The 26,672-nt window shown below is 43.6% G+C and overlaps 1 protein-coding gene across 2 annotated transcripts in view; it reads right to left on the bottom strand.

The window, feature by feature from the left end:
• GLI2 (GLI family zinc finger 2) overlaps positions 1 to 26,672 on the bottom strand; it is a 1,057,303-nt gene that overhangs the window by 87,094 nt on the left and 943,537 nt on the right. For both annotated transcript variants that reach the window (XM_069224622.1, XM_069224623.1), the window contains 2 exons: positions 25,709 to 25,911; positions 2,466 to 2,657 (listed from right to left, as the gene is read on the bottom strand). In XM_069224622.1, the coding sequence (XP_069080723.1) occupies positions 2,466 to 2,657; positions 25,709 to 25,911 (395 nt within the window). The remainder of the gene's footprint in view (positions 1 to 2,465; positions 2,658 to 25,708; positions 25,912 to 26,672) is intronic.

The raw sequence follows: 26,672 nt of genomic DNA, 5'->3' as shown, positions 1-26,672 counted from the left end.
TAGTGGGAAGGACTAAGAGCTAACCACAAGACAACATGCTGGGAGTAGCTATCATATCTCTTCGATTAGACTCCTTAGTAGCAAGACCCAAAGATACTTTTGGGGACAGATAATGCCATAATCTGCCTACTCATACATTTATACATGGGTCTAGGATGTTTGTGTGTTACAGATTGACCAGAACATTAAGTTATAACATTTTATCTTTTTTTAGAAAGCTTTAGACTGTGCTCCTTTGGTGCCTTCCAGTGTGATCAATGAATAGCTATATGGAAGTACCCACATATTGTACACTTCTGCGTGGATGCTCAAACACAGGCAGTTTGCAAAGGGCATCATAGGTAATGGAATGCCTGGTGAAGAATGTGAATGGTTGTTGAAAGGAGCAGAGGAAGTGTGCACAGACTTATAAAGGTTTAACACAGAGATTTAGAGACAGAGGGATATGTATTTTACTACAGCATGCGCATCCATTGGTGATGGATTTAGTCAATAGGTCAATCATTTGACAGTAGAAAATAAACATTAAGCAATTTTCACAGAAGGCATTCTATAGTCAAATACGCTAATGTGGGACCACATGGGCGATATAAATGACTTCTGTGGTCATCTCGGCAACTTTTCCTCAAACACAGCCCCTTATGCCAGTGTTCTACCAGAATATTGAGTTTTTAATATTGACCTACAGGAATATTGACGGCAGAATATCAACTAGCACTGTATTGTCTGTATAATGATATATGAGTGTCTGCTCTCTTTTTATCACACTTATCTACCCATCACTCTTATGTCATGTCTCTATCAAACTTTCCTCCATTCTCACTCGGACTCATCCCAAATCCCTTCGACCACTTTCATCTAGTAAAATATCTCTGCCTAAGCTCTTCCCCTCCACCTCCACATCTAACTCACCAAACCTCACTCTACCTCTGTGACCTCCCACACAACCCTACTAAATTCTCCTGCATTCTTCTCACCCTACTTCTATGCTCTCCCTAACCCATCCACATCCTCTTTCCCCTCCGCTCCCTTATTATTCATCTCAAGCCTTTGGATTGAGTAAATGAAGGATAAACTCCCAATTAACACTTCTGGATTTCTTTCCTCCTCCACCCCTCCATTACTCCAGTCAATCTAACTAACAAACTCTCATATCTGCAACTCAAATTAACTCATAATAATACTAAAACTGTACTCCTTATTAAATTATACTAATCCATCACTAATTCTTGTTGGGTACCGGAGTAGCGTGCTACTCATCGAAAAGCGCTTCGACGCCTCATCAGGGGTAGTAAGCGCTATATAAATACGTTTACAATTACAATTACAATATTTAGCAATATAATAAATCTACCCTTACCTATATATACTTCCCATAACGATACAGTGGTAGTCAATATTCTGAAGTCAATATTATTGTAGGTAGATTTTTTTAACATTGATTTTCCAACATATAGCCCCACTGCTCCTGAATAAGGTGATTTATCTGCAAACGCCTTACATTGGTTGGATCCATCCTTCTGTGCGGCAGTCTGTTGTTTCAGTTTCTTCCAGCTCCAGCTGGAAGTCTCTCCCAGGCTGGATGTTTCCATGGTCTGAAGTCTGAGAGGCACACTGGTTTGGAAGTCTGTAGAGTATGCTATATGTGCTTGTGAAGCGTACTGACAACGCTTTCTTTTCAAATGAATCAGTGTGTAAAAGATGAGCGAGCCAAGCCTGAAACCACTAAATTAGTGCACAAATTAGCACAAGTGCGGCACAAAATCTTGAGAGCACCAGATATCGTGAGGCATGTCACACTAGTTATTTGAGCAAGGGTCCAAATAGTTACAATTTAACAACGCATACCCATTACAAATACAGCCTCAATCGTAGATTGAGAGGCAAAGTACTGAGTGTGAATATGGAAAGGAGTCACACTGCAAACTCTTTACATCAATGCATCTCTCATCTTGAGGCAATAACTGTCAATTTCCTTCCAACTCAGAAACACAGTTAAGCAAATAACTTTGGTTGCATGAGGTACAAACCTACGCGTCTACTGTTAATAGTAAAAGATCTTGTAAGTACAGTGAGCTCACCGGGAAAACACGTTTTAAGACGAACCATGTGGAATCGTTGTAGACGTTAGTTAAATTTCCTAACCCATCATAATCCGTGCAAAACCTGTAATCAGGCAAGTGTTGCCTTGGTGACATTCGACAAATATCAGCTGAGATTGTGTTTAAAGTGTAAAGTGTATGAGTTTGCTCTGGAAACAAATACAATTGCATAACAAGGGGAGCAGGATTAGTAGGAGATTGGTTGTCATTACTACAGTCGTCTCTTTGGGAGAACACTCTCACTGCTTGCCTGTATTCGGATTTGTGATTGCCACTGCCTGGCAGGACTGCAGCCGCTCAGACATGGAGCCCCAGTCATGGCAACAGTTGGAAGGACACAAACATACATGCGCGCCTACTCACTGTCCACGGGGTTGAGGTAATCGTGAAGGTGGGCCATGCTGGCTGCCCCTCCACTCTGCAACAGGAGCTCCCCATAGGGATTTGGATGGCCAGCCATGAGGGCCATCTGGTGATAGTAGTCTGCAGGGTTGGCTCCTGGTGGCGGGGGCGGAAGTCCGAAAAAACCACGTTCCTTAAAGTGCTCATGGGCAACTGCAGAGGACAAAGAAAAAAACACAATTAGAGACACAATACCCCTAAAATAATTTGTTTGCACTAACTATAAAGCCACATTTGTACACTCATAGGCAGCACCACCAGAACTATGCTGCAATGGTGTTGATTAAATTATGTGTCAAGGAAAATGCAAATTATTGTGTGGCAGTACTAATTTGCCTTTCTGTCACTGTAACACACGTTTGTTTTTCTGAACCAATGGTCCACCTCGTTTGTATCAATCTAATGCATAAATACAGCAATTAGAAAATCAAAAATGGCCAGATAACCATTTGAAAGGGTCTTCCTTTACATTTTCATACGTTTAAGCGAGAGAAAAAAAATGGTTAAAAAAGTTGCAGATGCTGAATTATGTGGCAAGTAAGGTGAATCCATTACGGTTCAGAAAATACCGCAGCCCCAGAATCGTATAGTTACGTAGTCCCTACATGTAAATCATGCTTATAATGATTGTTTATATTGCAAGAAACGAGCACTGCTGCCTGGTAACAGTTGCCCTTGCACCCTCACTTTGTAGCTCATTCTAAGAACTCTCCAGATGCCTTACTGCAGCTCATGACTCCCTTTTTCTGGACCAAATACATGATACTCTGGCCTCTACATTCCTGCATTTCAGTAAACTTGTATAAAGTTTCCGATTCCCTGTGACTAATTTAATTATTCAATGAAAAAACACGTGGAATCTACATTTTAAGGGGCTAAGCAATCCAGATGCAATAATGCTGTCAACATAGCTGGTCGCGCCCTATAAAAGAAGACGACTACATCTGAGACCATGATAGCTGTGGACAAGATTTAGAGATGGGGGCTAATGCAAAAAGTTAAGAGGTATGAGACTGTCTTCTTTTACAGTACTGGCTGCCAGAATTTATCACAGCCAGGTCTTCCAGCTGCAAGTCCTCAGGCCGCCACACGCTAGCAGTTTTTTCAACCCCATTCACTGGAGCTTTCAGCACAGTATTTCTCAGTGCAGTAATCAAGTGACCTCATGTCATTTGGGTTCTTATTGCATAAAGTGCCCCTGGGGTGCAATGGGCATGTAGGTCGTGACAGATACTTGTACAGAACTTCTGTGATGCTGATTGTCCGGATGCTATATTAAGAGGGTGTTCTCCCAATTGCAAGGGGACGCGCCACAAGAGAATTTGGGAAACACTGCCTCTGCGATCCATGGCACAATATGGGAGTGGGCACACTAGCAAAGAAGTCGTCAGGAGGCACACTGACTGTGCTTCACATAGAGGTGGTGCACACTCAGTACGCCCACCAAGGGTGTTTGCTAAAGTATTGCAGTTTCAGATTTTCTGATATTAGTATGGGCCTACAAGACCTAGTATGCAAAACTGAGATATTGTGAAGTCCCTCCATGAGAGCCTAGTGAATGCGTGGTGAATTTGTTCAAAAACTCATATTATGCTATGCTCTATATAAATATATTATATTCAATTACAAAAACAAATGCTAAACCCTTGTTAATGTTAGGAACATGTTATTTATGTTTTCTATACCAACCAACCCTAAACTACACAGATATTAAAATTTTTAAAGTTATAGTGATACCTTAAATTTATCATTTACGCACCACCTTTAAATTACTATACTTTATTTATTTTTTATTTTTTATATGCATACCAAACTTAAAACTACACAAAAATGAGAAATTCTAAAGTTATACTTATATCTTTAATAATTTACAATTTATGCAACTCCTTCAAATTGTTGTAAGTCACGTACCCCCACAGATGGTGCACTGAATTCGGTAGCCACACAACATTAACTATAATTCGAGCCTTCTCCATGCACTGCTTATATATACCCCTTCATTTTATGTCACTCAAATCATCAAAAGCTATAGCATTTACAACAGCACTTATGACATTGCAAACCACATCATTTCAGAGAAAGCAGCACATGGTAGAGTGGAGAGTTGTAGGTAATGTAGTATGGCTACGAGGTTCAATACATAGTGTATGGAGGTGCGCAAGTTATAATAACTCAAAGGTGTTGTGTAAATTATCAATTAAGTACCACAGTATTCCGTCTCTTTTCTAAAAAAAATATAGACACATCAATTATTTTCCCCACCTTTTACCACTTTAGCAAAGTGGTAATAGGTAAGGAAAAATATAACACCCAATAGTTACCTAGATCTAAGCCCCTTTCCTAGAACACAGCCAAAGTGTGCCTAATACAACATGGCTGCCTTTATCTTTAAGTTTATTTTAGTTGCACGATTAATAAAAACCATTGCAATCAGCAACAAAAAGGAGTTAAAAATGAAGCACAGAAAATGTATTGAATGTCATGGGCACCATGAGTCTAAAAAGACAGGTCAGTGGCTGCTTTTAACTTTTGTTAAGTCAGTCATTAGCCAATCACATAATGCCATGCCATCGCATATACCAGAGTAGTTTCACAACATTTTGTGAAATGTTGCGAACCTATAGCAGTATACTGTGGCCTGATATGTCGCCAAGTTTTAGTGCCTTATAACTCTGAAATAGCTGAACATATTTTCATGAAACCCAGAAAAAGGATCCTTTACACACCATAATCAATATTGCTGCCAAATTTCATGAAAATATGTTCAACTGCTTTGGTGTTACATCTGTCTAAAAACTAAAAAAAAGTACTCTGAAAATGCATAGGGGTAAAATGTGTCATGGGACCCCTTTTTCTTTTGTACCCTCTTGATTAATCACTGCATAACTTTGCTTCATTTGCCAATGTAGAAAAAAGCTTCGTAGAGATTCGTCAGATGAGAGCAAATTTATTAAGGAGCAAAAATCAGAGGAATTCCTATCTCTGGGAATCCAAACTATAACTAGAGAGTGGGACCTTTGAGCCCTGTTTTCAAGGTTTCCACGGCCCACAGAAGAAGGAGTTTAGTTTGGTTAATGAGCTGTAATGTGAGTACTGCAAGTGAGCTTCTGCTTTTGTGTACAGTTTGTATGTTCTACTCTGATATATCAATGGGTTATAGAGTTGGATGGGTATTGCCAGTAGAGTTCTCAAAATGGTTACATACCTTCATGCTTTGCCTATTACTTGTTGTCAGGGCCACTGGAATTATGTGGCTTAGAAGGGACAAATTATGAGGCAGATTTTAATAAATTATGCGGTAAAAAAAGAGAAGTTATGCTGTGTAATTGGCACATTTTGTCATAGCATTACTTCATTATTTGGTCATTTTTAAACTTATTAACACTCTCTGGGCATTTGTTGCACCACACCTCATTAGTACCAGTTTGCACACAGATGTAGTAATGTCCAAAGGGGACCAGTCAACCTTTGCAAAAGGCCTTCCACTGCGAACCGTTTGAGCTGCAAATAATTTTTTTTGTTAAAATCAATAGAATATGCAGCAAATTATCAATTCTGTGGCAAATCTATAACTATGCAAAAAACGCAGTTGCTGCACAATCATATAATTTCAATGTCCCTGTTTACTGTGCAGTTGTAGAAAGGCTCTTTTCTTCCCTTACAATAGATAAACCACCAGGACAATGTACATCATCTCTAATATTGAGTACGCTATTCATTTCAGCTCAGGGAGACGATGGCTAGTAAAGATGTCCTTATAAAGTGCAACTCGGATTTAGTTTCAATTCTATGGTTTGTTTGGCTCAGTATTAGGTCATGATGAATGTATTTTTGGATACAGTAAAGAAACAGCCGCGGTAACTGGAATTTCACTACCGAAATCTGAGAAGAAGTAGAAAAAATCAGCTGAAGCCAAGCCATGAAACATGACATTTCATGATTGTTCCTGGATATCGTGGTCCATAGTGAACAACCACAAAGCGGCAAAGCGTTTACAAAACTTCCAAAAAACGGGAATCTGTAGCATTCGCCCAAAATGCATAAAGTCGAAGAGTTCCACAAAACATTTGGCAAATCAGTTCAAAGAGCGAAATTCCTTTAAGGTCAATTTAGTGGGTTTCTGAAGACTGTTTCAACCAGCATGACTCAGTAATAGGCCTTGGTGGGGAGCATGTGTATTAGGACATCACAAATGTCATTCTAGTGATCCACTTGTGAGGATATGCTGCAGAACCATGAAATACACATGAAATATTCAAAGTGTCTTAGTAACGCCGGATATAGGGGATTACTTTTAGTAACTTACGAAAACACAAGAAATAATGAACAAGAGGAAGGTTTACAACTTCCTTTTTCAGGCAGCATCCAGATATGCTCTACGGAAGGAAAGGTTGCCCCATGCCACTTGCATATGATACTTTCTACCTCGTTTTTCGTTTTCCGAAATATCGCCATCAGTGCTTAATTTAAAAAACAGTATGTACATGAACCCGAGGCTTTTCTCAGGATTCCACGCACAGTCCTGGCCAATGTCGAATACCAAGACTCCTTAGTCTTGATTCCACCTCATGCCTCTTTCTTCCACCACGCTACACTTCCAGTATCTCTCCGTCACTCTTGCTGTTTCTTTTGTGAACCTTCTTTCTCCCTTTTACACTCATTCCCTGCCTTTCACTTCCTCCTTAATGACAGTGGACACACACTACGACCGCGCGGGTCTCGTGGAACTCCAGCGCCCATGGAAGGCCCTGCCTGCACACCTGGTGAAATGACGAGCTTGTTGGGATTTATTCCACCTGGGGAGAACCAAGTGCAGTAAAATGCTGACAGTCTGGTTCTTCCCTTGATAAATTCAGGCAGGTCACCCTGTTGTAATTTACCATGTGAGAAGGCCCCAGTAAGTACATGGAAACAGCACAAATACCGCGATGCTCTTGTTTATTAAGTGAAAGGACAGGACGGGAGCGTGGCCATGCTAGTCATTCAAGGGATGTGGGATGTAAAGTGTGTCATAAACCTGCAGAAAGGACGAGCAATGGTGGGTCATTAGACATTAGTGCATGCGGACACGTGGAGTATTGCTCCCCTCGTAGGGTTTCTCAGTGGGTTTTCACGAATACGAGTCCAACCCAACAATTTGACTAGTGCATTAGGTCAATGAAGTCATAATGTGTTATGAGTGTCTAAATGCAGATACAAATGTAATTGTGGGAATAAGCAAGAAGTGTACATACCATATTTCGAGGTAGCCTGCACTAGTTAGCTAAATTATGTTCCTCGTTGCAAAAAATAGTTGGCACTTAGGCCATTTTTCCTAGCTCAGAAAAACCTGTGATTTTTTATGTCTACTGCTGGTCATGGTTACTTGTAGCCAAAATCACAAGCACACATTATTGTGAAAGATTTGATAAATGAACGAAGAATCAGGTATATCGCCAACCTGTATGGAATTCACATCTTGGCTTCTGGATATGGCAAGTAATTTACCATTTCACTTCCAACTAATTAGCCTAAAATTATAAACGGCCTTAAAAAGAGAGACTCTAGTGGCAATTAGTGTTTATGTGCCCTAGTTTAGAGACATGAGGGAGATGTTTACAGCCATTGTAGGGAGGATAATTAACCAATAACGTTTTTTTCCAGTTGTGATTTAAATAACATTTTAACAAACCTTTAAAGCATTCTTTATTTGATAATGGATTCACTTGAGTGGACGTTTGAGATCCTTTTGGAGAAAGAGGAACACAAAAGGCAGAGAAAACGGAGCAACTCCAGGAAAAGACTTCGTGTTAAGTAAAGCATGGTGAAGTTGATTGCCTCTACCATGAACAAGGCATTTCCTACGAATCTTCCAAGAGTTTCCATCGGAAAATAGATAGACTTAAAAGTGTGTAATGGTTACCACCAGGAAAAGAATTAATCAAATTTATGACAAAGCAGTATATGAAGCAAACACCGTCTTTGATCAATACATTATAGTGAAAATTGCTAAACTCATGCCCCTCCCCGTAAACATGGATGCTGCTGTTTTTGTTTTTTACATCGCAGACTCCGCACTTTGGCTGGTGCTACACATTCTGCTTCTCCCCCTCCTCCTGCCCAGGCCGTTCCTTCCTGCCATTTTCTGAGCTTTTCAGGACCCGCCTCAGCACGGCTGCTGATAAACTAGCATCAGACGTGGGTGTAGGAGGCTGGACTGGCTTGTAGTGAGTACCAAGGGGTACTTGCACCTTGCACCAGGCCCAGTTATCCCTTATTAGTGTATAGGGTGTCTAGCAGCTTAGGCTGATAGATAATGGTAGCTTAGCAGAGCAGCTTAGGCTGAACTAGGAGACGTGTGAAGCTACTACAGTACCACTTAGTGTCATATGCACAATATCATAAGAAAACACAATACACAGTTATACTAAACATAAAGGTACTTTATTTTTATGACAATATGCCAAAGTATCTTAGAGTGTACCCTCAGTGAGAGGATAGGAAATATACACAAGATATATATACACAATAGCAAAAATATGCAGTATAGTCTTAGAAAACAGTGCAAACAATGTATAGTTACAATAGGATGCAATGGGGACACATAGGGATAGGGGCAACACAAGCCATATGCTCCAAAAGTGGAATGCGAACCACGAATGGACCCCAAACCTATGTGACCTTGTAGAGGGTCGCTGGGACTATTAGAAAATAGTGAGAGTTAGACAAATAACCCTCCCCAAGACCCTGAAAAGTGAGTGCAAAGTGCACTAAAGTTCCCCTAAGGATAAAGAAGTCGTGTTAGAGGAATAATGCAGGAAAGACACAAACCAACAATGCAACAACGATGGATTTCCAATCTAGGGTACCTGTGGAACAAGGGGACCAAGTCCAAAAGTCACAAGCAAGTCGGAGATGGGCATATGCCCAGGAAATGCCTGCTGTGGATGCAAAGAGCTTCTACTGGACAGAAGAAGCTGAGGTTTCTGCAGGAACGAAAAGGGCTAGAGACTTCCCCTTTGGTGGACGGATCCCTCTCGCCGTGGAGAGTCGTGCAGAAGTCTTTTCCCGCCGAAAGAACGCCAACAAGCCTTGCTAGCTGCAAATCGTGCGGTTAGCGTTTTTGGACGCTGCTGTGGCCCAGGAGGGACCAGGAGGTCGCAAATGGGACCAGGAGGTAGAGGGGACGTCGAGCAAGACAAGGAGCCCTCTTAGCAGCAGGTAGCACCCGGAGAAGTGCCAGAAACAGGCACTACGAGGATGCGTGAAACGGTGCTCACCCGAAGTTACACAAAGGAGTCCCACGTCGCCGGAGACCAACTTAGAAAGTCGTGCAATGCAGGTTAGAGTGCCGTGGACCCAGGCTTGGCTGTGCACAAAGGATTTCCGCCGGAAGTGCACAGGGGCCGGAGTAGCTGCAAAAGTCGCAGTTCCCAGCAATGCAGTCTAGCGAGGTGAGGCAAGGACTTACCTCCACCAAACTTGAACTGAAGAGTTACTGGACTGTGGGGGTCACTTGGACAGAGTTGCTGGATTCGAGGGACCTCGCTCGTCGTGCTGAGAGGAGACCCAAGGGACCGGTAATGCAGCTTTTTGGTGCCTGCGGTAGCAGGGGGAAGATTCCGTCGACCCACGGGAGATTTCATCGGAGCTTCTAGTGCAGAGAGGAGGCAGACTACCCCCACAGCATGCACCACCAGGAAAACAGTCGAGAAGGCGGCAGGATCAGCGTTACAGAGTTGCAGTAGTCGTCTTTGCTACTATGTTGCAGGTTTGCAGGCTTCCAGCGCGGTCAGCAGTCGATTCCTTGGCAGAAGGTGAAGAGAGAGATGCAGAGGAACTCAGATGAGCTCTTACATTCGTTATCTAAAGTTTCCCCAGAGACAGAGACCCTAAATAGCCAGAAAAGAGGGTTTGGCTACCTAGGAGAGAGGATAGGCTAGCAACACCTGAAGGAGCCTATCACAAGGAGTCTCTGACGTCACCTGGTGGCACTGGCCACTCAGAGCAGTCCAGTGTGCCAGCAGCACCTCTGTTTCCAAGATGGCAGAGGTCTGGAGCACACTGGAGGAGCTCTGGACACCTCCCAGGGGAGGTGCAGGTCAGGGGAGTGGTCACTCCCCTTTCCTTTGTCCAGTTTCACGCCAGAGCAGGGCTAAGGGGTCCCCTGAACCGGTGTAGACTGGCTTATGCAGAATTGGGCACATCTGTGCCCAAGAAAGCATTTCCAGAGGCTGGGGGAGGCTACTCCTCCCCTGCCTTCACACCATTTTCCAAAGGGAGAGGGTGTAACACCCTCTCTCAGAGGAAGTTCTTTGTTCTGCCATCCTGGGCCAGGCCTGGCTGGACCCCAGGAGGGCAGATGCCTGTCTGAGGGGTTGGCAGCAGCAGCAGCTGCAGTGAAACCCCAGGAAAGGCAGTTTGGCAGTACCAGGGTCTGTGCTACAGACCACTGGGATCATGGGATTGTGCCAACTATGCTAGGATGGCATAGAGGGGGCAATTCCATGATCATAGACATGTTACATGGCCATATTCGGAGTTACCATTGCGAAGCTACATATAGGTAGTGACCTATATGTGGTGCACGCGTGTAATGGTGTCCCCGCACTCACAAAGTCCGGGGAATTGGCCCTGAACAATGTGGGGGCACCTTGGCTAGTGCCAGGGTGCCCTCACACTAAGTAACTTTGCACCTAACCTTTACCAGGTAAAGGTTAGACATATAGGTGACTTATAAGTTACTTAAGTGCAGTGTAAAATGGCTGTGAAATAACGTGGACGTTATTTCACTCAGGCTGCAGTGGCAGGCCTGTGTAAGAATTGTCAGAGCTCCCTATGGGTGGCAAAAGAAATGCTGCAGCCCATAGGGGTCTCCTGGAACCCCAATAATCTGGGTACCTCAGTACCATATACTAGGGAATTATAAGGGTGTTCCAGTAAGCCAATTTAAATTGGTAAAATTGGTCACTAGCCTGTTAGTGACAATTTGAAAGAAATGAGAGAGCATAACCACTGAGGTTCTGATTAGCAGAGCCTCAGTGAGACAGTTAGTCACTACACAGGGAACACATTCAGGCACACTTATGAGCACTGGGGCCCTGGTGAACAGGGTCCCAGTGACACATACAACTAAAACAACATATATACAGTGAAAAATGGGGGTAACATGCCAGGCAAGATGGTACTTTCCTACACAACCCCCCCCCCAAACGAAGGACAATAAGACTAGCCATGACCTGATGAGTCTTCATTGTCTAAGTGGAAATATCTGGAGAGTCCATCTGCATTGGAGTGGCTACTCCCAGGTCTATGTTCCACTGTATAGTATATTCCCTGTAGGGATATGGACCACCTCAACAATTTAGGATTTTCACCTTTCATTTGTTTTAGCCAAAGTAGAGGTTTGTGGTCTGTCTGAACAATGAAGTGAGTGCCAAACAGGTATGGCCTCAACTTCTTCAGAGCCCAGACCACAGCAAAGGCCTCCCTCTCTATGGCAGACCAACGCTTTTCTCTAGGGGTCAACCTCCTACTAATAAAAGCAACAGGTTGATCCTGGCCCTCAGAATTAAGTTGTGATAGGACTGCCCCTACTCCTAATTCAGATGCATCAGTTTGGACATAGAATGTTTTAGAGTAACAAGGGCTTTTCAGGACAGGTGCAGAGCACATGGCCTGCTTCAGCTCCTCAAAAGCTTTCTGACAGTTTGCTGTCCATAATACCTTTTTAGGCATTTTCTTGGATGTGAGGTTATTAAGAGGGGCTGCAATGGAGCCATAGTTCTTAATGAACCTCCTGTAATACCCAGTGAGGCCTAGGAAGGCTCTCACCTGAGTCTGAGTGGTAGGGGGAACCCAATCAATAATTGTTTGAATTTTCCCCTGTAGTGGTGCAATCTGTTCCCCACCAACAAGGTGTCCCAGATAAACCACCTTACCCAGCCCTATCTGGCACTTTGAAGCCTTGATAGTGAGGCCTGCCTTTTGCAGGGCCTCCAAAACTTTCCATAGGTGGACCAGGTGATCATCCCAGCTGGAGCTAAAGACAGCTATATCGTCCAAATATGCTGCACTGAAAGCCTCCAGCCCTTGCAGGACTGTGTTCACCAACCTTTGAAAAGTGGCAGGTGCATTTTTCAAACCAAAAGGCATTACTGTAAATTGGTAATGGCCTCCAATGGTTGAAAATGCAGTTTTAGGTCTAGCATCTTCTGACAATTTGATCTGCCAATACCCTGCAGTCAAATCAAAAGTGCTTAGATACTTGGCAGATGCCAGTGTATCTATGAGCTCATCTGCCCTGGGTATAGGGTGAGCATCTGTTTTGGTTACTAGGTTGAGACCTCTATAGTCTACACAAAACCGCATTTCCTTCTTTCCATCTTTGGAATGGGGTTTTGGTACAAGTACCACAGGAGAAGCCCATGGACTTTCAGAGTGCTCAACCACTCCTAGTTCTAACATTTTCTGCACCTCTTGCTTTATGCAGTCCCTGACATGGTCAGGCTGTCTATAGATCTTACTTTTGACAGGTAAACTGTCTCCAGTATCTATAGTGTGCTCACACCAAGAAGTGGTATCTGGCACAGTAGAGAAGAGTTCAGAGAATTGATCTAGGAGATTTATGCAATGGTCTTTCTGCTCAGCAGTAAGACAATCAGCCAAAACTACACCTTCCACAAGAGCATCTTGTTCTGTGGAAGAGAAGAGATCAGGTAGAGGATCACTGTCTTCTTCCTGTCCCTCATCAGTTGCCATGAGCAGGGTGAGATCAGCCCTGTTATAGTAGGGTTTCAGGCGGTTTACATGGAGTACCCTAAGGGGACTCCTTGCAGTGCCTAAGTCAACTAAATAGGTGACTTCACCCTTTTTCTCAACAATTGTGTGGGGCCCACTCCATTTATCTTGGAGTGCTCTTGGGGCCACAGGCTCCAAGACCCACACTTTCTGCCCTGGTTTGTACTGAACCAAAACAGCCTTCTGATCATGCCATTGCTTCTGGAGCTCTTGGCTGGCCTGAAGGTTTTTACTGGCCTTTTTCATATACTCAGCCATCCTTGATCTGAGGCCAAGTACATAATCCACAATATCCAGCTTAGGAGCTTTTAAAGGTTGTTCCCAACCCTCCTTTACAAGTGTGAGTGGACCCCTAACAGGGTGTCCAAAAAGAAGTTCAAAGGGGCTGAAGCCCACTCCTTTCTGGGGTACCTCCCTGTAGGCAAAAAGGAGGCATGGTAACAGGATATCCCATCTCCTGCGGAGTTTTTCAGGGAGACCCATAATCATGCCTTTGAGAGTTTTATTAAATCTCTCCACCAGTCCATTTGTTTGTGGATGATAGGGTGTAGTGAACTTGTAAGTTACACCACACTCCTTCCACATGGCCTTTAAGTATGCAGACATGAAATTGCTTCCCCTGTCTGATACTACTTCCTTTGGGAAGCCCACCCTAGAAAATATTCCCAGGAGGGCCTTTGCCACTGCAGGTGCTGTAGTGGTCCTTAAAGGAATAGCTTCAGGATATCTTGTGGCATGGTCCACTACCACCAAGATAAACCTATTGCCTGAAGCAGTAGGAGGGTCAAGGGGGCCAACTATGTCAACCCCTACCCTTTCAAAGGGAACCCCAACCACAGGCAGTGGAATAAGGGGTGCCTTTGGAGTGCCACCTGTCTTGCCACTGGCTTGACAGGTTTCACAGGACTTACAAAAATCTTGTGTGTCCTCAGACATTCTAGGCCAATGAAACAAGGGAACAAGTCTGTCCCAAGTTTTCATTTGTCCCAGATGCCCAGCTAGGGGAATGTCGTGGGCAAGAGTTAGGAGGAACTTTCTGTACTCCTGAGGAATCACTAATCTCCTGGCAGCTCCAGGTTTAGGAACCCTATGCTCAGTGTATAAGAGGTTGTCCTCCCAGTAAACTCTGTGAGAGTCACTGACATCCCCATTAGCCTGTTTGACAGCTTGCTGTCTTAGACCCTCTAATGTGGGACAGGTTTGCTGTGCCACACTCAGCTCCTCCCTGGCAGGCCCCCCTTCACCCAAAAGCTCAGCAGTGTCTGCTTCAAGCTCCTCTGGTGTAGGTTCTGCACAGGGAGGGAATTCTTCTTCCTCAGAAGTTGAATCCACTGTAGAGGGAGGGATAGTAGGAAGTGGTTTGCTTCTACTAGCCCTAGCTTTAGGGAGCACTTGGTCCATTGTTCCAGGATCCAAGCTTCCCTGTCCTTTTTGCTTTTTGGCCTGAGCCCTGGTTAAAGCAAAACTATGCCCTGGGATGCCCAGCATTGCTGCATGGGCCTCCAACTCCACATCTGACCAAGCTGATGTCTCCAAATCATTTCCTAGTAGACAGTCTTCAGGTAAATCTGTGGCTACCACAACTTTCTTTGGACCAGTAACCCCCCCCCCAGTTGAGATTAACAACAGCCATGGGGTGGCTAAGTGTGTTGTTGTGAGCATCGGTTACTTGGTACTGGTGACCAAGTAGGTGTTGTTCAGGGTGGACCAGTTTCTCTATGACCATAGTCACACTGGCACCAGTGTCCCTGTAGGCCTGAACCTCAACACCATTTATTAGGGGTAGCTGCTTGTACTTATCCATATTAAGGGGACAAGCAACTAAGGTGGCTAAATCAATAGCCCCCTCAGAGACTAACACAGCCTCTGTGGCCTCCCTAACAAGGCCAACCCCAACTAAGTTACCAATAGTGAGCCCAGCTACTCCCTTGGATTGGCTATTAGTAGGTTTGCTCCCACCACCACTGCTATTAGTAGGGACACTAGGGGTAGCAGTAGGGGTTGCAGTGGTAGGAGGCTTGGTGCTTTTCTTTGGACAACTGGGATCTGTTGTCCAATGGCCTTTTACTTTACATAAATAGCACCATGGTTTCTTTTCTTTGTTTTGATTAAAGGAGGATTTGGACCCACCACCCCCACCAGAGTGTTTTTGTGGGCCTGATGAAGACTCATTTTTAGATTTGTCCCCACCCTTGTCAGAAGACTTACCATCCTTCTTTTTGTTGCCATCTTTGTCACCCCCTGTATGATCTTTTCTGTTCACCCTTGTTCTGACCCATTTGTCTGCCTTCTTTCCCAATTCTTGGGGAGAGGTCAGATCAGAGTCCACCAAGTACTGGTGCAACAAATCAGACACACAATTATTAAGAATATGCTCTCTCAGGATCAAGTTATACAGGCTGTCATAATCAGTAACTTTACTTCCATGTAACCACCCCTCCAAGGCCTTCACTGAATGGTCAATGAAATCAACCCAGTCTTGTGAAGACTCCTTTTTGGTCTCTCTGAACTTTATCCTGTACTGTTCAGTGGTTAAGCCATAACCATCCAGGAGTGCATTCTTAAGAACTGTAAAATTATTGGCATCACTTTCTTTCACAGTAAGGAGCCTCTCCCAACCTTTTCCACTAAATGATAGCCATAGGATAGCAGCCCACTGCCTTTGAGGGACATCCTGTACAACACAGGCCCTCTCAAGTGCAGCAAACCACTTGTTAATGTCATCCCCCTCCTTATAAGGGGGAACTATCTTATGCAGATTCCTGGAATCATGCTCTTTTGCAGGATGACTATGGGGAATACTGCTGCTGCCACCATGGGTTTCTAAACCCAGTTTCTGTCTCTCCTTCTCTACTTCTAAAGTCTGTCTATCCAAATCCAGCTGTTGCTTCTTGAGCTTCAGTCTTGTTTGTTCCACTCTCAATCTATTGAGCTCCCTTTCTAACAATCTGTCATCAGGGTGGGTGAGAGGGACATGCCTTGAAACAGAAGTATAGTGAGAATGGACAGAAGGATACCTGTCCCTTACAGAGGGCACCCTAACAGCTTGGCTAACAGAAACATCAGTACCACTGTGGTGAGAATAAATGCTTTTGCTATGATGTGAGACAACACTATTTGTATGGTGTGGCTCCTCATCATTACCAACTATGCTAGACTGTCTAGTAATGGGCAGGCTTTGAAGTTTCTTTCCTGAATCTTTTCCTGGGGGAGTCCCTGGATCAGATTGGGAACCATTAGCTACTTTTTCAACAGATGGGGCACTTCTAGCCTTATCTTGTTCTCTAAGCATGTTAAGTAACAGTTCCAAGGAAGGATTCTTCCCTACACTCAAACCTCTCTCTACACAGAGACTCCTTGCTCCTTTCCAGCTAAGGTGGTCATATGCAAGTTTGGACAGATCAACATTTTGGCCTGTGCCAGACATTTTTAGAGAGAGTTAAAGTGATAGTAAAAGATAAAAAGTTTGTTAGAGCTTTTTAGAAAGACAGATAAAAAAAAACTTTTTCAACTTTTTAGAACTTTTTAGAAAGTTAGAAGTACTTTTTAGCACTTAGAATAGAGTGAAAAGAGGAAATGCAAAACTTTTTGGCTATGTGTATATACACTGAACTTGTTTTGTATATTTTTCTCTTATGAAAAGTACAATGACAAGAGTGGTAAGTAGTCTCAAAGCACTTATCCCACCGCTGCACAACCAATGTAGGAGGCTGGACTGGCTTGTAGTGAGTACCAAGGGGTACTTGCACCTTGCACCAGGCCCAATTATCCCTTATTAGTGTATAGGGTGTCTAGCAGCTTAGGCTGATAGATAATGGTAGCTTAGCAGAGCAGCTTAGGCTGAACTAGGAGACGTATGAAGCTACTACAGTACCACTTAGTGTCATATGCACAATATCATAAGAAAACACAATACACAGTTATACTAAAAATAAAGGTACTTTATTTTTATGACAATATGCCAAAGTATCTTAGAGTGTACCCTCAGTGAGAGGATAGGAAATATACACAAGATATATATACACAATAGCAAAAATATGCAGTATAGTCTTAGAAAACAGTGCAAACAATGTATAGTTACAATAGGATGCAATGGGGACACATAGGGATAGGGGCAACACAAGCCATATACTCCAAAAGTGGAATGCGAACCACGAATGGACCCCAAACCTATGTGACCTTGTAGAGGGTCGCTGGGACTATTAGAAAATAGTGAGAGTTAGACAAATAACCCTCCCCAAGACCCTGAAAAGTGAGTGCAAAGTGCACTAAAGTTCCCCTAAGGATAAAGAAGTCGTGTTAGAGGAATAATGCAGGAAAGACACAAACCAACAATGCAACAATGATGGATTTCCAATCTAGGGTACCTGTGGAACAAGGGGACCAAGTCCAAAAGTCACAAGCAAGTCGGAGATGGGCATATGCCCAGGAAATGCCTGCTGTGGATGCAAAGAGCTTCTACTGGACAGAAGAAGCTGAGGTTTCTGCAGGAACGAAAAGGGCTAGAGACTTCCCCTTTGGTGGACGGATCCCTCTCGCCGTTGGGAGTCGTGCAGAAGTGTTTTCCCGCCGAAAGAACGCCAACAAGCCTTGCTAGCTGCAAATCGTGCGGTTAGCGTTTTTGGACGCTGCTGTGGCCCAGGAGGGACCAGGAGGTCGCAAATGGGACCAGGAGGTAGAGGGGACGTCGAGCAAGACAAGGAGCCCTCTTAGCAGCAGGTAGCACCCGGAGAAGTGCCAGAAACAGGCACTACGAGGATGTGTGAAACGGTGCTCACCCGAAGTTACACAAAGGAGTCCCACGTCGCCGGAGACCAACTTAGAAAGTCATGCAATGCAGGTTAGAGTGCCGTGGACCCAGGCGTGGCTGTGCACAAAGGATTTCCGCCGGAAGTGCACAGGGGCCGGAGTAGCTGCAAAAGTCGCGGTTCCCAGCAATGCAGTCTAGCGAGGTGAGGCAAGGACTTACCTCCACCAAACTTGGACTGAAGAGTCACTGGACTGTGGGGGTCACTTGGACAGAGTTGCTGGATTCGAGGGACCTCGCTCGTCGTGCTGAGAGGAGACCCCAGGGACCGGTAATGCAGCTTTTTGGTGCCTGCGGTTGCAGGGGGAAAATTCCGTCGACCCATGGGAGATTTCTTCAGAGCTTCTAGTGCAGAGAGGAGGCAGACTACCCCCACAGCATGCACCACCAGGAAAACAGTCGAGAAGGCGGCAGGATCAGCGTTACAGAGTTGCAGTAGTCGTCTTTGCTACTATGTTGCAGGTTTGCAGGCTTCCAGCGCGGTCAGCAGTCGATTCCTTGGCAGAAGGTGAAGAGAGAGATGCAGAGGAACTCGGATGAGCTCTTGCATTCGTTATCTAAAGTTTCCCCAGAGACAGAGACCCTAAATAGCCAGAAAAGAGGGCTTGGCTACCTAGGAGAGAGGATAGGTTAGCAACACCTGAAGGAGCCTATCACAAGGAGTCTCTGACGTCACCTGGTGGCACTGGCCACTCAGAGCAGTCCAGTGTGCCAGCAGCACCTCTGTTTCCAAGATGGCAGAGGTCTGGAGCACACTGGAGGAGCTCTGGACACCTCCCAGGGGAGGTGCAGGTCAGGGGAGTGGTCACTCCCCTTTCCTTTGTCCAGTTTCGCGCCAGAGCAGGGCTAAGGGGTCCCCTGAACCGGTGTAGACTGGCTTATGCAGAATTGGGCACATCTGTGCCCAAGAAAGCATTTCCAGAGGCTGGGGGAGGCTACTCCACCCCTGCCTTCACACCATTTTCCAAAGGGAGAGGGTGTAACACCCTCCCTCAGAGGAAGTTCTTTGTTCTGCCATCCTGGGCCAGGCCTGGCTGGACCCCAGGAGGGCAGATGCCTGTCTGAGGGGTTGGCAGCAGCAGCAGCTGCTGTGAAACCCCAGGAAAGGCAGTTTGGCAGTACCAGGGTCTGTGCTACAGACCACTGGGATCATGGGATTGTGCCAACTATGCTAGGATGGCATAGAGGGGGCAATTCCATGATCATAGACATGTTACATGGCCATATTCGGAGTTACCATTGCGAAGCTACATATAGGTAGTGACCTATATGTAGTGCACGCGTGTAATGGTGTCCCCGCACTCACAAAGTCCGGGGAATTGGCCCTGAACAATGTGGGGGCACCTTGGCTAGTGCCAGGGTGCCCTCACACTAAGTAACTTTGCACCTAACCTTTACCAGGTAAAGGTTAGACATATAGGTGACTTATAAGTTACTTAAGTGCAGTGTAAAATGGCTGTGAAATAACGTGGACGTTATTTCACTCAGGCTGCAGTGGCAGGCCTGTGTAAGAATTGTCAGAGCTCCCTATGGGTGACAAAAGAAATGCTGCAGCCCATAGGGGTCTCCTGGAACCCCAATACCGTGGGTACCTCAGTACCATATACTAGGGAATTATAAGGGTGTTCCAGTAAGCCAATGTAAATTGGTAAAATTGGTCACTAGCCTGTTAGTGACAATTTGAAAGAAATGAGAGAGCATAACCACTGAGGTTCTGATTAGCAGATCCTCAGTGAGACAGTTAGTCACTACACAGGTAACACATTCAGGCACACTTATGAGCACTGGGGCCCTGGTGAACAGGGTCCCAGTGACACATACAACTAAAACAACATATATACAGTGAAAAATGGGGGTAACATGCCAGGCAAGATGGTACTTTCCTACAGTGGGCACTCCACGTCCTCATTTACACTGTGGATGGCACTCCTAAGCAGCGTTCCCGTGTCGCTGCCAGAGGCTGAAAGCGGCAAATAATGCAGGGTCCTACCCTGGAATGCTGCAGTTATGTACACCGCTGCAAAACACAGCTGTGCACTGTGACTCACTGACATTTCTAATGTCTTATTTCATCGTTCGTTAAGACCCAGAAATCAGACGTGGTGGAGAAGCTGTAATTTCCAGGAATGCAGTGAACCACAACCTACTTTCTAGTGAGTGATTTAATTCCTTCTAATGTCTTTCCCCTGGCATTTCCACTTCCAAGGCCTCTAATCTCAAGATAAATGGCACATACCACCCATCCTGGTGAAAACACCTCATTACTCCAGGAATGCATGCAATTTGTTTTGTTGCAACAAATAAACTGTAAACTTTACTCTTCCTTTGTGATGTTAATGTGCACTGGGGTAAAAAAAGAAATTAAAAAAAACTATTAATCTGTTCTCTTTTCTGAGGGGCAGTGACCTCTTACAGTAGTTGCGAAAAGCCACAACCTGCAAATGCTCTACTCTTGACCTAATAATCTCGAAGAATATGCTTCTGACTGCCGAGGATCCCACCCCAGGACATTGGTTGGATCATCTACAAGTTCCTATTTCATCCACCAGAAATTTAGGACAGTTTAAAAAAGAAATGTCATGGACCTGTGATACCAAGCAAATTGACATCAGTTCCACTACATAAAAGGCAATTAATAACCTTATACTCCTGGCTCCCTGGGATCGAATGAATGCCACCACGACAAATAGAATAAGTGTATAAAAGAGCTGATGAATGAATGAATATGCTCCACTTTGAAGCAAGAGGGAAGTCTTATACCTTGTCCCCCTGATTCTTAACATCTTGAGAAAAACTGACGACAAACAACATCTGAAGACTGCCTACTGAACAACAAGGCCCAATGGACCTGGCTGTGCTTTGACACAGTCTCCATCAACCATTACTAAGGTCAAACTTTTCATCCACCTCTCAAACACAGTGAACAACGAAATGTTCAAGTTACTGCTACCACGCTGAACCTCCTCGGTAAATTCCTCTTTGAAGCAAAGTGTTTACTCGATTAAACATTGATCAGGTCTCTCCATCCTAAACAAGCCTACAGCTGGCATCAACGACCTGAGAAACTTCCATCCATTCTCAAAGCTTCCCTTCTCAGGAAAGATTTTAGAAAGCTGTGAAGCTTCAGAACTATTCCTGAATATGCAGGCAAAAAAACTCCTTGATGCCTTTCCATCTGGTGTCAGACAAGGCTACAGCATAGAAACGGCCCTGCTGCATATTGTGGATGACTCCGTCCACCCCCTTGACTAAGTTAACTCCTGCCTTTGATCCACCGCCAGAAAGAACAGATGAGAATTGATGATGGAGTTTTAACCTGGTTCAACTCATCGTTGTCTAACCAATCGTAAATAGTTAAAATAGAGAGATCGGTCTCTAGCAAGATTGACCTAACACAAGGTGATACACAGGGCATGATCCTATCCACAACCTTGTTTAATCTGTCTCAAATTACTTTGAGAGATTCTGAGTAATTCTAGAATTCTTTGTAATCGATTTGGGCATGATACTCAGATATACTTTAAGATTTGTTGCCTGAATAATATCCTCCTTCTCTCCAAAGACACTTAACAGGATTCAAAAGTGGAAGGCCAACCACCTCCTAAAACTGAATCCAATAAATATTGAATTTCTTCTAATCTCACCAAAAACAATCAACCTCCCTGCTCAAAAGTGTCTCAGTCCCTTTTCTCTCCTAAACTGCAAACCGGCCATTATGGAGTAAGCTTATTCACTGGGTTGTGTCCTAGACCATCGCTGTAGGAATCAGAAGTTAATCTTGGCCATGGCCAAGAACACCTGACATCAACTTGAACTATTGAGCAACATCAAGAAATTCATTGATGAGCACAACAAGAAAACTGTAGTCCATGCATTGGTACACCCCCAGACTGCACTATGGGAACTTTCCCCTCACTGGCATCCTCAACACACATCTGCAACCCCTGCTTTTGGACGGGTCACTGAAATGTGATCACAATTCTTCTATTCTTCACACCCTACAGTGGCTTCTCATTGAAGCAAGAGCCCAAAAGAAGACTGCAGGCATCACTCACAAAGCCCTCCTAAATGCCACACCCTTCTGCTTGGATGGAAAACAGAAAATCTCTAGCACTCAACGATGACAGAGAAATGCTGAAGTCCTTCTGCTACTGGAACCGCTGACATTCAGGCAACAATGCTTTACGAAACAGGCGTTCTTTGGCAGTTCAACAAGGACATGGCACACTCTCCCAGCAGCTCTTCACCCGCCTTCTGTTTTTTTTAACACTCTCACCCCGGATAAGAACTGCTAGATCTTTATGTTTGAATGAATGAATATGCTCATTGCTCATCTAGTATATTATGATGATTGTTATTCACACTCCTCTTCTTGTTCTCTTGTAAAGCGCTCTGATGCCCTAGAGCCAAATTTGTGCTTTATAAAACTGCAATAAATAAATAGAAAATACATAAAAAATAAATAAATGAATACATGGACTGTCCCTTGACAGCGTCCACAACTGGAACCTAAATGGAGACAAGCACTGCCCTGCACCATAGTGAAAGTGACCCTTCTGTAAATCCGTTATCAATGACACATTTGCATTAATTATGCTTTTGGGCAGTGGTGTTTCATTGGTGTGGCTTTGGTAATAAAATTCATTTTAAATCCATAATCCCTCAAGAAATTATTCGATGATGTGTCACTTAAAACAGTATCCTTTAGTAAAATATAATTCATATACTCTGTGAATTTCCATTAGCAATCATATATCATTATGAGTTTCTTAAATAATTTTTTCTCTCAACATACGATTTTGCAAGTATGAGTGGCCTGGAAGAACAAGGATAGGATGTAGGTGGACAAGGAATCTTTGTTCTCAAACTGAATTTCAAAAAATTGGAAAGCATACAAACCACTTGCCTTAATAGACGCTGAACTCTTAGAAGAAAATGTAACTCTGTGAATGAAGTACAGGTATCCATTTCAGGTAAGGATATTAAATGGCCCAGAGTTAGCCGAAGGTCTAATTTCCAGTAGTGTGATTTTATTTCATAAAGTATTGCATTCTGGGTGTTGTAATATTCATTTCAATTGAACCAGCAGGACGAAATTAACCAGTTATAAGGATTTTCGTTTTAAAAAAGGCATTTCTTGGGCAGGAAATGTAGTGCACGGATAAAATAAAGCCGACCCTTTTAACCAGATCGCTGACAGTGTTCAGTAGTTACAGTGACAGACTCCTAAGAAAAAGTTGAGTCCTGCACTTGTTTTTCTAACTAATTAAGCACTAATGATGGGGGAGACAGGCGCCATCTCTTGTGACATGTTGGCTATGGGTATAAAAAAGATTCAGACTGCAGGGCATTTTCACCTTGATGATTAGGACACAATTGACCAACTGGATTTCAGTTCACACAGCAGGGCAGATTGGGACATATCCAGAGGGTGGGCTTAAGGTGCCAATATTGTAATGGGTGAAGGCTGCTTCTGACATAACCAGGTGCTGGTGGCTACCACTGGTCCATGCTGGGGTAATGGCCTGCTGCAGCAGTCTAGAGCCATGTTTCTTATCTATGAATCCAGAATGATAATGAGACTCGAAGGTGAGACAAGGTAGAATGGTATGTGAGGGCTGGAAACAAAAACAGTATTTAAAGTGTCATAGGGCTAACTACATTTAAAACTCAACCACATGACCCAGTTCTGCCCACCACTCCTTACTGCCAGTTAAAGCTGCAATATTGTACAGAACATGACTGAAGTTATTTGCCACATACCATTAAAAGTACTACTGGGTTAGCACCTCAGATCATCACACTACTTTACAACTAGAAAGCAATTGGAGAATCTTCCTTCTCAGTTTAAGCAGTCAAATGTTGGCTTCCTGCGAAAATTGGAAGCATTCAGAAACGCATAAAGGTCCGGTAGAACTAAAGACCAGGCTTTTCCCAGGATACCTTCTCACTATGATCTTCATATCAACAAACCACATTACAATATAATTCATAATACGATTTTTTCTCACAATGAAATGGGCGAATTCAGAAAAACACTGACACATAAACAATGTCTAATTCAATGACATTCCAATTTTAAGAAGAGTGCAAACCAGTTTAAATAGAATGTAACTATACAATTCTCCAAATAACACAAATAACCAATTTACAGAGATCTCAATCTGTTACTACCAGCTAATTCCCTACCATCAATTGTCCTGCAGCTGTTGGCAGTCCAACACATTCTACATACTAAAAACTATGTACGATCCATACTTCACTATTCCCTCATGTCACAACAACTACAGGCCCTGTACGAACTCCAGTATACATCAGTCCACTATACCAGCTTCATACCTTTATCTAGACAGGCATGGAGACACTGCAGAGATCTGCTATCACTTCTACTCACTGCTGGCCACAAAGGACTCTTAACACAGCCTATTGTGTAGCTCGTAGCTAAATCACTGCTGTGTCTGCTTCTCCTACCTGAATTTAGATACAAAAAAGGATGATTGTAACATTTTCAATGCCCGTCAAATCTCCCCCACTACCTCTCCCAAACCTGCTTTTTCAGCCACACAATACGCACACTCATTAACTATATTGTGAAGGTGGCTATAATTACAGAAATACTTAAGGAACCTGCAGAGGTGATCTACGCTGCAAACTGTCAATTAAGTGTCTGTTACACCTTTCATCCATCACACTGCTAAGAGCTGCATCTTATTACAAAGTAGTCGAACCCTGGTGGTCCTTGCGCACGATATGGAAATACATTCCACATAAGTTCAGATCACAGACAACATTCGTTCAACCACATACCCTACAAAGCATACTATGCTACCCATGTGGGCAAGTGCTTCATCACCCCAACCTAGTGTTAGGAAGACCTATATAAATGCTATATTGCAATAGAATACAACACCCCATTCTAACAGGACTACAGCACAAATCACAATAAAGTGCAAGTAACAAGGATGGAGAAGATTTCACCTAGTTGCTTAAATTGTCAACTTGAAGTCAGAATATCCAAGTGCCATTCTCTGCTCCCCCGCTGATATTTTGCTGGGTGAACCAGTTATGTATAATCTGTGCCACTAGTTGCAGGTGATGGGCACTGACCCTCATTTTTGGGGACTGAGGTGTATTTTTCATAATCAGACAACTTTGACCCAGAGCAAGTGCCAAGGCAGAAAGAGAGAATTTAGGAAAAAGTGAAAGATAGTAAGATAATGAGAAAGAGGGATAAAAACAACGAGTAAGAGTGAGATAAAGAGACAGGAAATACAGAATGCTGGAGGAAAGAGGCATGAGGGTAAATGCCTCCTAAGAAAAACGTAGCGCCCCTGCACCTACTAATTACGCAATGCGAAGTGCAGAAAATAGCTAACATTGGGTGATATATAAAAAATGAATACATTTAAACATTTTGATAGTCACCATAGGGAACTCTAAAAGGTTATTATTGTCAATATTACAGCCCAGAAACAACAGCAAGAAAATGAAATGTGTTTAAATAAACAAAACATAATATTAGAGGAACTGCTTGTAAGTGATTACTTAGACTACTTTTACAACATACTGAGGCTCGGTGTCCTCTAGGAACACAACCTACAATAACAATGCATATTACCTTCAGCTGGGCTAAGGCCTCTTGCAGCGGAGATCATTGAGAGGGTGGGGCTGCTGTGCAAAGAGCGCAGGTAGTGCTCCATGTGCGGGTTCACGTAATGGTGGGTGTGGCCAAATGGTGATTCGCCAGTGGCAGCTGCGTGGGGAGAGAGACGGATAAGCGAGATATCCGAGATAACGGGGCTACCAGTCAATGTTGAAGGTCTGTGTGAAGAAACACAAACATTATATTATGTACACTGTATTGCATAAAGGAGTCTGCAGGTATGATTTTTACTCACACTTATATAATCGTTAAATATATACTTGTTCACTCTTGTGCAACGTACTATATTTCTTCCAGTGCTTTTATAATAAAACAGCTGACTAGTTAAGTACTTTTCACATTATACAAATCCTAATCTTCAGAAAATTGCTCTACTACTCAGCGCTTCATTTCTAAATCAAAAAGTGCCAGGGCCCAAAGATTTACTCAGAAGTCTGCGGTTGATGCTACTGAATGTCATGTGACCAATAGCAAGGCTGCCTACTCTTGATTCCATCTCATGCTTCTTTAATCCAACACCAGACTCTTGCAGTCGCCTGCTTTCTCCGTTTGATATGGTTTCCCCATCTTTCACTCACACCTTTCCCTCCTGTTCTGAGTCAAAATCTGATGAGGAAAAATAGTGTGAATTCTCAAAATGAGTGCCGGTGGGACCCACCAGTTCAAACTAAGCAGCTTCTATTCTTTGTCCCCCGTGGTTCTCAAACTACATTTTACACCATTTTGAATTTCTGCCAAAAGGCACCTTTTCATTTTATTCTTACTTTATACTTTTGCAGTGCCCAGAAGGCTGAAACTGTGAATAAATAAATGCATCACAGTTTAGGCCACATGTCAAAGATATTTTTTTTCAATTTTTCACAAAGCTCATTATTGAGATAAGAAAATCACTAACTCTAGAAAGTATTTAGTACTGTCG

The sequence above is a fragment of the Pleurodeles waltl genome, chromosome 3_1, assembly GCF_031143425.1.
Source record: "Pleurodeles waltl isolate 20211129_DDA chromosome 3_1, aPleWal1.hap1.20221129, whole genome shotgun sequence".
In the NCBI taxonomy this organism is placed as follows: Eukaryota; Metazoa; Chordata; class Amphibia; order Caudata; family Salamandridae; genus Pleurodeles; species Pleurodeles waltl.
The sequence above is the reverse complement of the archived record's forward strand: the minus strand, read 5'-3'. Positions and strand labels throughout refer to the sequence as shown.